The 12,131-nt window shown below is 50.8% G+C and overlaps 1 protein-coding gene across 3 annotated transcripts; it reads left to right on the top strand.

The window, feature by feature from the left end:
• Window positions 1-753: 753 nt before the first annotated feature.
• Window positions 754-6,517, top strand: ZDHHC24 (zinc finger DHHC-type containing 24). 3 transcript variants are annotated; one of them, XR_006820084.1, is made up of 4 exons: window positions 754-1,075; window positions 2,186-2,463; window positions 4,725-5,130; window positions 5,347-5,485. XR_006820084.1 is itself a non-coding variant. In XM_046017473.1 (3 exons), exons 1-3 carry the CDS (start codon window positions 795-797, stop codon window positions 5,640-5,642), a joined length of 855 nt encoding a protein of 284 aa, XP_045873429.1. In that variant the 5' UTR covers window positions 754-794; the 3' UTR covers window positions 5,643-6,517. The 3 variants fall into 3 exon arrangements, 1 of the variants encoding a protein (XP_045873429.1); XR_006820085.1 differs by having other exon boundaries at window positions 4,791-5,130; XM_046017473.1 differs by lacking the exon at window positions 4,725-5,130 and having other exon boundaries at window positions 5,347-6,517.
• Window positions 6,518-12,131: the final 5,614 nt, after the last annotated feature.

Raw genomic sequence — 12,131 nt, forward strand, 5'->3', positions numbered from 1 at the left:
GAGGGAGGGGCCGGATGGGGGCGAGGGCGCTTGGGTCGGGACAAGGCAAGTGGTTACCCTGGGATCAGGGGACTGCAGGATTTGGGGGGCGCTGGGGTGGATCCTGTGGCGGAGATTCGGGGTTCCCGTTCCGGCGCCGCCTCTTGGGAGCTGTGTGACCCTGAGAAAGCCACGCTCCTCTGTTTCCTCCCGTGGACAAGGGAGATAAGGATAATAGTGGCGGCTGTAGGCCGCTCTAGAAGCTGCGCCTTAGGCCTCCTCCTGATCCTCTGGGCCGCGCAGGCGGGAAACAGAGAACCCTATCCCCATTTCACAGTCAGAAACACCGAGGCGCCGACCTGTTTGAATGTTTTCTGGGGTGATGGAGACACTCGAGCACGGGGAGGGGTTCCAGGCCAGCTGGATGAGCCGGTGCAGGGCTATTAATATCGGGGCGGCTGGGGGCTGAGGGGGAATGTGCTGAGCCGGGAAACCCCGACCGCACCGAGATTGCAACTCAATCCTCCAAACCAGCCAGCGAGGCCAGAAGGCGGGGCTTCTGCGGGAGGGGCGGGGCTCTGTGGGTGGGCGTGGCCACAACGAGCAACCCCCGCCGGCTCTAGCGCCAGGGGTATAAGCTTCTCCGAGGCTCCAGCGGCCGTCCAATCACATGTCTGCATCTGCCGGCGCTCCCCGTGACGCTAAACTCCGTTCGGAGTTTCTATTGGTGGTATCAGGCGTCCGTCTGCCACTATCCCCGCCCCAATACGGAAGCGGAGGGGTACTGGGGATCCGACTGCCGGTGGGTCCAAGCCATGGGGCAGCCCTGGGCGGTGGGGACCGCGGAGCGGGCGCCCGCGCGGCTGCCTCTCCTGCTCACCGCGCTGTGGGCCGCGGCTGTGGGCCTGGAGCTGGCCTATGTACTGATTCTGGGTCCCGGGCCGCCCCCGCTGGGACCCCTGGCTCGGGCCTTGCAGCTAGTGCTGGCCGCCTTCCAGCTGCTCAACCTGCTGGGCAACGTGGGGCTCTTCCTGCGCTCGGACCCTAGCATACGCGGCGTGATGCTGGCCGGCCGCGGTCTGGGCCAGGGCTGGGCGTGAGTGGGGCGCGGGAGCTGGGGGTTGGGGTTGGGGAAGCAGGAGCCGTGACAGGGGGAGGTGCCCTAGGACCAGAAGATGTTAGAACCAGATTACAATAGGATCCGCTCGTTAGTGCCAGAACACTCTCACAGTCTGGGATGGCAGATCCAGAAGAAATATTATTCATTCACTTACAAATATTTAATGAGCACCTACTATGTGCAAGGTACTGTTCCGGCCACTGGAGGTCCAATAGAATAGATTACTGACCTCCTGGAGGTGATTTCAGTGGGGGGAGGGGCAGGTGATAAGCTATAGGAATATAAATAAGGAAATTACGTAGAATGTTAGAAGATGGTATGGAAGCAAAAAGTAGGGCAGGGTAGAGGGTGTCCGGGTTGCAGTTTTAAATAGGGTAGTCAAAGTAGGCATTTGACCAAAGACTTTAAGGACGTGGGGGAGTTAGCCATGTGGGAATCTGGGGGAGAGCATTCCAGGTAGAGGGAACAGACAGTGCAAAGAGAGAAACAGTCATGTGCCTTGCGTGTTCCAGGAACAGCAAGAAGGCCAGTGTGGCTGGTGTGGAGTGAAAGGGAGGGGTGGAAGGGTAGAGATAGAAAGACCCTGTAGGACACTGAAGGTTTTGCGTTTCACTGCCAGTGAGATGGACAGCCATTGTAGGGTTTTGAGAAGAGGAGGAGGACACGACTTAGATTTTTAAGGATCAGCCTGTCTGCTGGGGTGAGACGATACCAGGAGGAACCGGAGCTGGGATCAATCAGGGAGAGAAGTTAAGAATCTGACGCAGTAATCCAGGGGAGAGTTCCTGGTGACTTGGACCAATGTGGTGACCACAGAGGAAGTGAGAAGTTGGCTCCCAGATGCTGGAGGCCAGAGAAAGGCCTTAAGACTGGGCTATCCGAGCTGCAAGAGCCCCGGCACCTTCAGTGCTCGAGCTGGAAGGGCCCAGGAAGGGGTGTCCGGCCCGCGTTTATGTATGATAGGGTTGAGGCTGTTAGGGTAGTGGCTGTGCCTGTTTCCCCAGGGTAGGCTCCGAGGCTGAGCGGGCATGATGGGGCGCACGCCGAGCTGCTGGCGGAACTGACGCTGCGGTTCCTTCCCTGCAGTTACTGCTACCAGTGCCAGAGCCAGGTGCCCCCGCGCAGTGGGCATTGTTCCGCCTGCCGCGTGTGCGTCCTTCGTCGGGATCACCACTGCCGCCTGCTGGGCCGCTGCGTGGGATTCCGCAACTACCGGCCCTTCCTGTGCCTGTTGCTTCACGCTGCAGGTGTCCTGCTCCATGTCTCTGTGCTGCTGGGCCCGGCCCTGTCTGCCCTCCTGCGAGCCCACGCGCCCCTGCACACCGCCGCCCTCCTCCTGCTGCCCTGGCTCATGCTGCTCACAGGTGGGGAGCTTGGGAGGTGCCCACAGAGGCAGAGGCCCTTGCAGTGGGCCATTCTGGTGGGGGAGGGCATTTCTGGCTGGTTCTCCTGGTGACATCCTGGGAACCCAGTTCCAGTGTCATTTATGGGGGGTGAGGGCAGCCTTGGGATTCGACTGGTTATGCGGTGCCGTAAAATACAGAGCCTTGACACAGGTACGGAGTTCTGGCTGGGAGAATCGGGCAGGGCAGAGAAGGAAGGACTGGTGGGGGTTGGGGGCGGTGTTGGGATGGGGAGGGAGCATTCTAAGTGAGCGGAGCAGCCCGAACAAAGGCACGGAGGTTGGGCAGGGGGTAGCTTCAGACTGGATGGTGGAGACCATCCCCGAATGCTGGTATGAGGAGAGAGAGCCTTGACTTGCCTGGACACTGGGGAGCCAGTGAAAGTTATAGGCAGAGGGAAGCTCCAGTCTTTGGAAGTTTGGAGGTGAAGATACAGATCAGGAGGCTGAATGAAAGGCCATGTTCTGCATGTTACTACTCCCTGATCGCTCTGAACAGTGTCTCCTCATCCTCTCCACGCCTGGCTCTGGCGCCTCCCTGCAGCCCGGAGGGGTTGGGGGAAGGCCTTGGGAGGCCCTGTGGAGTTGTCCGTGTCTTGCTGTGACCATGCTGGCTCCCTGAGCAGCCCTCCTTTGCCTCCTTGATGACCCCCTGCTCTACGGAGACGCAGGCCCTCGGGCTATACTTCCCTGCACCCCACCTCTCTGTAGCCATTGCCCCCTCAAGCCCTGGGCCGTGTAGAAATCGCGGGTGGCTGCAAGTCTGGGCGGATGGCCCACTCAGTGCCGCAGTTCTGCAGCTTCTGGACCTTCTCACCATTTGACCTCCTTCACCCACTCCCACATCCACCCTGTGCTTCAGAGGCCAAAGTGTGTCACGCCATGAGCCGGTCACCCCCTCTCTCTGCCCCCCGCCTCCTCTCCCAGCCGGCCCTTCCTCTTACACTCCAGGACGCCTGCCCTGTGAGCTCCTGGCCCTCACCTTTCTGTCCGCCAACACCTTCCCTCTTCACTGCCCCCCCCATCCAGCCTAGAACCCTCATTCCCACCATTCTCCTGCCAACATCTCAACCCTCCTGGCTCTGTCTCCCACAGTGCCTTCCTGTCTTCTGTCTGCTGCCGCTGGGTGCTGAATGCTGGTACTTTGTGGCCATGGGTCCCATGTCACATTCCTGTCTGCTGACCCCAGCTGGCCCTCCTTCGTGTCTAGTTTCTCATAAGCTTGCTCCCCCTAATGACTGTGCCTCCAACCTTCCCACTTGCCTGTTCTCCAAGGCCCCACCTCCCTTGAAATCCGTCACAGAGAACATGTCAGTTGGTATGTCCTTTGTCCTTTGTCCCATCCTCAGATCTGAAGCCAGGCTGACTGCCCCCAGCTTCTCCTGGTGTCTAGCCCTTTGTCCCTGCTGGAAGCCTCACCGTGGCCTGCTGCTTCTCCTGCCGACCCAGTCCCGCTCCACTGGCGTTTCCCAGCTGTACAAACCCTCTTGTCCCCACACATCCTCCTCCTCCCTAACTCTTACCTCTGGCTCCTCTCTTAGCAGCCATGCTTCTCGAAGGACTTCCCCGGGCTCATAGGCTGCTTTTCCTCACCTCCCACTGACTCCTGTACCTGCTCCAAACTGGCTTCTGCCCCCCTCCCCCTCCTGAGAGTGCCTCGGTCCCCACAAGGCCCGGAGGACCCTTTTGAGGTCTCTTTGCTTCACGAGACTTTTCTGCCTCATAAAACTGCTGGCCTCCCGCTTCCTGGAAAGACTGTACCCTGGGCGTCTCCAGGAGCTCGTACTGCACGGTTTCTCCCTAAAGTTTTGGTTTCCCTCTCTTGATCGGGCCCCAAAGGACCTGGTCTCCTGATGCTGAGGTCGTGACGCTGCTCCCATCCCTCTCTGCACTCTGGCGGGTCTTGGAACCCGCCTGTGCCAGCCACCTGCAGGTCTGCACGTTGGCATTGGGCTTCTCTCCGGAGCTTCCAGAACCATCCGCGTACTCCTCTCATAGGCCCCTCCCCATCCTGCCAGAGGACCGTCAAACAGAATGTTTTCTCCCCTCTTTGCCCAGCAAATACGTCCTTCAGACGCCACCCAAGATGTCACTTAATTAAAACAGATGAAATCCACTTCCTTTAGCCTCCGAAGTCCGCTTGGCATTTCCCCGCAGAGCCTCTCTTTTTTCATGAAGCGGAATTCATATAACGTGAAATTCGTCGTTTTAACCCCTTCCTAGTATATCACTCAGTGGAATTGAGTGCCTTCACAATGTGGTGCAGCCATCCCTGCTGTCTCATTCCAGAACATCTTCATCAGTCGTCACTCCCCACTCCCGCTGAGTCCCCTAGCCCCTGTGTGTCTCTGTGGATTTGCCTGTTGGGGACATTTCACAGACGTGACATCATATATGTGCCCTTCGTGCCTGGCTTCTTTCACCGAGCAGAATGACCGCAGCCTGTAGGTCATTATCTCAGCAACGCGGGCCGGAAGGTGCTTTACTTTCCCCCTGTAACACACATCCCATCCGTAATTAAGTGAGAAGTCATCTGTCTGTCTGTGAGCAAGACACTGGGGTCAGAGCTGGTGTCCGCCGTTCCTCCTGGTGTCTGCCACTGCGTCTAGCACGTGGGAGCTGCTCACAGGTTTGTGACGAATGCAAGTCGGGTGTTGGGCAGGGGGCCGCGTCTACCCAGATCGCCGGCGTGAGCTGTCCAGGGAGTAGCCCCTCGGCGTTTGCTGAGCAGAGGAATGAGCCCTGCTTTGTGGCAGAGGGTAGGGAGTGGAAGAAGGGCAGGAGCCGGGCTTTGGGAGGGCTGGGCCCGCAGCCGCCCCCTGACCCTCTTGCTTTCTCCTTGCAGGCAGAGTGTCTCTGGCGCAGTTTGCCCTGGCCTTTGTGACCGACACGTGTGTGGCAGGCGCACTGTTGTGTGGGGCTGGGCTGCTCTTCCATGGGATGCTGCTGCTGCGGGGCCAGACCACGTGGGAGTGGGCTCGGGGCCAGCACTCCTACGACCTGGGCCCTTGCCACAACTTGCAGGCGGCTCTGGGGCCCCGCTGGGTCCTCGTCTGGCTCTGGCCCTTCCTGGCCTCCCCACTGCCTGGGGATGGGATCACCTTCCAGACCACAGCAGATGTGGGCCTCGTGGCTTCCTGATTCCAGGAAGAGCCAGGGGTGTTCAGGGAGAAGGTAGCAGGAGAGGGGGGTTTTCTAACTCCTTTCGGGCCCAACCCCGGCCTCCAGTCCCATCCTTGGCCTTGCCCCTGCCCAGCTTGGACTCCAGCATCCAGGGCTTGGGTCCCACAGCTCTGCCTCTGTTGGCCTCCCGAGGAGAGTGGATGGTTTGGTAAGGGGCTGCTTGGCCAGCCTAGTCACCCCTTTGCTGGGTTAATAAAGCGCCCACTTGGTTCTTGGACTCCCTCCATCTTTCTGGGTTTCTGGTCCTTCACTATTGCCTGGGCTGCTTTTCCGGTTTCCTCTGATTGTCACGCATGGGAACCACAGAATGCCTGACAGCTTAAGGGGCTGGGGCTCTGCCTCCTGTGGCTTTGGTGTGGGTTTGGGGCAGCAGCAGACCAGGGCAGTGCTTGGTGAGCAGAGAACGAGAATCCAACATCCTCAGGTTCGTGCTTTACAGTGAGAAGCATCTCTGCCGGGCTGCGCCTGTCGGGCTAAACCAATTCCAGGGGCAGCAGTTATGAGAGTTGATGTGACAAGGTCATGGGGCAGTGAATGGAGGAGTCAGGATTTGAACCCGGATCTTTGTACTTTCTCCTTCACCCTTGCCAGGCTGAGGTAAGTGAGTAGCAAAATCGAGGCGGAGAAATCAGGTGGGATGTTCAGGCATCGGCGGGATCCTGCTCAGAAGGCGAAGCTCTTCCTCTCTGGGCCCTTCGGGAGCTCTGTGTTAAACGCTTTTATTTAAATATAGTGAACAGGGGCGCCTGGGTGGCTCAGTGGGTTAAAGCCTCTGCCTTCGGCTCAGGTCATGATCCCAGGGTCCTGGGATCGAGCCCCGCATCGGGCTCTCTGCTCAGCGGGGAGCCTGCTTCCCCCTCTCTCTCTGCCTGTCTCTCTGCCTACTTCTGATCTCTCTCTCTGTCAAATAAATAAATAAAATCTTTAAAAATAAAGAAAGAAATATAGTGAACAAACTTCCAGTTAAATGTGGCAGGTTTAAACACATGGGTTTACCTCTGCTTCCTTTTAAAATCTAAAATGACAGTAAAGACATAAAACATATACGTCCACAAGGAGAAAGAAACTAGAAGGGAAACAGGAGTAGACCAGAGAGCCTGATGACATTCTGAAAGGTGGGAAGAGGAGGCTCATTTCCTCTCTTAGCAGAGAATTAGAAGTTAATCCCTAAAGGGAGGGGCCGAGAGGCAGCCAAACTGCGCCCCAGAGCCCCGGAGAGGCTCAGAAACTCCTGACGCCATAGAAGGCAGGGTTTGGGACTGACAGTAGGGACTGACCCGAAGTCTGTATGAGGAGCAGCTAGGTCGCCCCTCCCCACCCAGGGCCCCCTTGCAGCCAGGCAGCTACCCCCTCTGAGGTACAGGTAGGGGCCACCTGAAGAAGCTTGGGGTCTCGGGGAGGGTGGGGGGTGAGGCGCTGGACCAAAAATGGGGTTAAGTGAGAAAGTCTGCAGATGCTGCCTTGGGTGGGGGGAGATGTCATCCAGTGACACGGCAGGCTTGTCGCCCAGGAACCCTCAGAGAGGCCCAACCTTCTGACAGGCCCGGTCCATACCCACAGAGCTTTGAGCTGCTAGGACTTCTTGGTTTCCCCGAATGGCATGTTCAATTGCTAGTTCTTAACGGTTAGGAATGTGGCATGCCTGGCATTTGGTGCTGCACCGAAGCACTGGCTGACTTCTTGTTTCCTCCTCTGCCTCCTATCGTTTTTATTAAGTAGTAAGGAGATGCAAGAAAATATTTCTAAAATAAACTCCCTCCCTCCCTGCATTTAAGAAATAGAGACCACTTCCTTTGAAGCCCCTGCTGTGCCCTTCCCCAGTGGAGAAAGCACTGCGATGTCTGAATTATTTCCTTGCTTTGCCTTATAATTGTATTACCTAGGTTTGTATTGGTTTTGCATGTGTTTGAATTTTATGTAAATGGAACCATACCATGTTTATTCTTCTGTGACTTGCCTTTTCACTCAATATGACGTTTCTGAGATTTATCCAGATGAATGTGTAGAGCTGTAGGGCATTCCTTCTCCTTGCTTTATAGTGACTATACCACAATTAATTTTTCCACTTTGTCCACCTCTGTTGTATGACTCCCTAGGTCTTGGTCCTTGCTCTTCCATATAAATTTTAGAATGCACCTGTCAAGTTCCACCAATAAAAAAATCCCTTTGAGATTGTGAATGAAACCCAACTGAATCTATAGATCAGTTTGGGAAAGATCAACATCCATATGAAATTGAAATTGCATTTTTCAGTTCATGAACATGGTATGTCCATTAAATGTTTTCAATAAAGTTATATACTTTTTCTCATAAAGATCATGCCTTTTTTGGGTTAGATTTATAATTATTATTTTTAGAGAGAGAGAGCATGAGTATGGGGAGGGAGGGGCAGAGGGAGAGGGAGAAGCAGGCTTCCCTCCAAGCAGGGAGCCTGATGCAGGGCTTGATCCCAGGACCCTGAGATCATGACCTGAGCCAAAGGCAGATGCTTAACTGACTGAGCCAGCCAGGTGCCCCACAGATAGATTTTTAGAAAAATCTAGACAAGACTGTCTTCCAGTTAAAACATTTGGTCATTTATATTTATTGCAATTAATGTACTTAGGTACATTATTTTTACCACTTGCGTTTGTGCTATTTGTTTCACCTTTTGTAGTTCTTAGTTTTTTACCCTTTTTATTTAAAGATCCAGGGTGCCTGGGTGACTCAGTTAGTTAAACCACTGCCTTTGGCTCAGGTCATGATCCTGGAGTCCCAGGATCAAATCCTGAATCAGGCTCCCTGCTCATAGGGAGTCTGCTTCTGGCTCTGACCCATCCCCACCTTTGCTTCCTCACACACTCTCAAATAAATAAAATCTTAAAAAAAAAGTTCCATGGGATGGAGTCCTGCATCGTGCTCCTTTCTCAGCAGGGAGCCTGCTTCTCCCTCTACTTGCTGCTCCCTCTTCTGTGCAATCTGACAAATAAAATCTTAAAAAAAAAAAAATAAAGGTCCTTTTTGCTGGGTGCAGAATTCTAGGTTAATAGTTATTTCCTCTCAATATGTTCAAAATACTATTCTGTCTTTTGGTTTCCATTGTCGCTGTTATGTCAACTGGCATCTATTGTTTTTCCTTTGAAGATACTTTTGTCTCCAATGCTTTTAGGATTTTTTGTCTTCAGTATTCTGCAGTTTACTATTATGTGATGTGCGTGAGTGTGGTTTTCTCTGTATTTACACTCATGAAATTCCTTGGGTTTCCTAATTCTGTGAATTGATGTCTTTCATCAGTTCTAGAAGATTCTTAGTCACACCTTCACATATTTTCTCTGTCCCGACTGAAGCTTTGATGAGACCTTTCTACTTCATCCTCATATTTTCTATGTTTGGCATTCTGGATAATTTCTACAGAACTACCTTCCAGTTAGGTCTTTGTTCAGCTGTGAAACCCATCTATTGACTTTCTTTTTTTAGTGGTTGTGCCCATTCCTCCATGAGTTTTACACATCAAATATTTTATTCTCATTTCTAGTTTTGTTTGCTTCTTTTTCAGATTTGCTTGGTCATTTTATATCTTCTCTTGCTCTCTACTTACTTTTAGGGTTTTTTTTTTCTTTAAATATATTGAAGACACACATCTTACATTGTTTGGTAATTCCAATATTTTAAGCCTCTGAGGCCTGAGTACATGGGCTATAGTTTACGGTGGCTCCTCTTCACAATGTCTTATTTTCTTGCAATTTGTGGGTTTGACTGTGAGTTCATGTTTCTTGGCATTTTATCAAGGGTGATTGTTTTTGAAATGGGTCAACAGTAAATTCCTCCAGAGAGGAAAATGTGTTTCTCAGTCACCTGATGACAAATCCTGCACCACTTTATTTTTTAAAAAGATTTATTTGAGAAGAGAGACAGGAAGAGAGAAAATACAAGCAGGGGGAGTGGGAGAGGGAGAAGCAGGCTTCATGCTGAGCAGGGAGCCCAATGCGGGGCTCAATCCAGGAGCTCAGGATCACGACCTGAGCCGAAGGCAGACACTTAACAACTGAGCCACCCAGGCGCCCCTGCACCACTCTATACTAACTTTTCAGTTGTGGGTCTTTCGGACCACCCAGGTATTGTCAGTTTAGGTTGTAAACCTAGTCAGGCAGGCTTATGGGCAAAAATTCTCAGGACAGGTTTTTCTCCTGCTTCTACTTCGCATTAGACTTGGAGATAAGCAGTTGCCCTGCTGGTTCTGATGAGATTTCCAAGAACCAGCTTTTAGTTTTGTTGATTTTCTCTACTAATTTCCCATTTTCAATTTTATTGATTTCTGCTCTAATTCTTTTTTCTTTTCTTTCCTCCTGCTTATTTTGGACTTATTTTGCTCTTTTCTTATTTCCTGAGGTGGAAAGTTATTGATCTTAGATCTTTCTTCTTTTTTAAAACATGCGTTCAGTGCTGTACATTTCCCTTTAAGCACTGCTTTTGTGCATCCCACAAATTTGGTAAGTTGTATTTTCATTTTCGTTCAGTTCAAAAGATTTTTAAATTTTTCTTGCGATTTCTTCTTTGACTCGTGTTATGTAGAAGTTTGTTGTTTCATTTCCAAGTATTGGGGGATTTTCCAGCTATCCTTTTGTTAGTGATTTCTGGTTTAATTCCATCTTGACCTGAGAGCAATGTATTCTGTTGATTATTTTAAATTGATTAAGGCATATTTTATGGACCAGAATGCGGTCTGGTTTAGTGATTGTTCCATGTGAACTTGAGGAAAAAAATGTGTATTCTGTTGTTATTGAACTCTCTAGAAGTCAGTTGTTGACTGATGGTTTGCTGGGCTCAACTATGTCTTTGAAGAGATACTATAGTTAAAGACTGAACAGAGAACAGAAAGAGTTGAGAATTAAAATAATGGAATTTTAAAAACAGTTCCAGAGAAGAGCAGAAAGATAAAAACCCCTCAGACAGAAAGCCAGTGTGAGAACAGAGAGAATTAAAATAGATGATCAATCCTGTTCTCTCTGGAATTAACCATTTATCAGGTACTGGGTTTAATGAGAATTCCAGAGCGAACAGAGACAATGGGAAGAAATCATCAAGAAAACAAAAATTTGTAGAAGTGAAGGATATACATCTCCACCCCACAGCACAACAAATAATGACGCACAGTAAGGCACGTCCTGACATTTCAGAACCTCAGAGAAAGACAAGGTCAGGAGCAAAGATGGTATGGAACTTCTCAACAGCATTACCAGAAATCTGAACACAAGGGAATAACTGCCTTAAAAATGATTTTTTTAGGGCACCTGGGTGGCTCAGCAGGTTAAAGCCTCTGCCTTCGGCTCAGGTCATGATCCCAGGGTTCTGGGATCGAGCCCCACATCAGGCTCTCTGCTCAGCAGGGAGCCTGCTTCTGCCTCTCTCTCTGCCTGCCTCTCTGCCTACTTGTAATCTCTATCTGTAAAATAAATAGATAAAATCTTTGAAAAAAACGATTTTTTAAAAGATTTTTATTTGTTTATTTATTTGACAGAGATCACAAGTAGGCAGAGAGGCAGGTGGCAGGGGGCGGGGGGAAGGCAGGCTCCCTGCTGAGCAGAGAGCCTGATGCGGGGCTCGATCCCAGGATCCTGAGATTCTAACCTGAGCCGAAGGCAGAGGCTTTAACCCACTGAGCCACCCAGGCACCCCAAAAATGATTTTCTTGTGTGAAATTATTTTCAACTTCAAATTTTATGACCTGCTATCACACGTGGATGAATGGAATAAAGATTTTTTTAGACCATATTTTAAAAATTTTAAGTCTAGTGACTTTTTAGAGAAGGTACTTGTGGATATGCTTCACCAAACGAGGGGTAAAAAAACTATGAAAGATGAAGACACGGGGCCCGGGAACCAGAGGATCTAGTCAGGAGAAATGCTCTGCAGCAGTTTTAGGGAGCAAACAGTTCTCACTGAGGCAGGGGATGAAGGAAAGTGTCCAGAAAAAAAAGAACTGTTAGACTGGATGGGGGAAGAATCAACAACTGGTATATACAGAAAACTAAGCAAAGGAAGGGGGAAAAAAGGCAATTGTTAACTCCATGAAAAATTCAAAAGTAATTTAATTACATCCCAATTTTTGACTCTGCAGTGAATAACTTTCACATAGTAATATAAATAGCAATTTAAACAGTGAGTATTAATTTACCTAAAAATTGGGGCAGGAAGGGAGCAAGGTCCTGTCACAAGGGAGCTAAAGGCTCATTTGTTACGAGAGCCAACAGACAGTGTCCAGAATGAGAAGTCAAGGAAGAGTAGTATAAACAAATATGTATATATTTTTAATTTTTCATTTTTTTCTTAGAACAAGAGCAGGAGGCAGAGTAGGAATAGAGGGAGAGAGAGAATTTTTTTTTAAGGATTTTATTAGAGAGAGTGAGTGAAAGAGCTCAAGCAGGGGGAGGAACAAAGGGAGAGGGAGAAGCAGGCTCCCTGCTGAGC

Source organism: Meles meles, chromosome 8, assembly GCF_922984935.1.
Source record: "Meles meles chromosome 8, mMelMel3.1 paternal haplotype, whole genome shotgun sequence".
Classification (NCBI taxonomy): Eukaryota; Metazoa; Chordata; class Mammalia; order Carnivora; family Mustelidae; genus Meles; species Meles meles.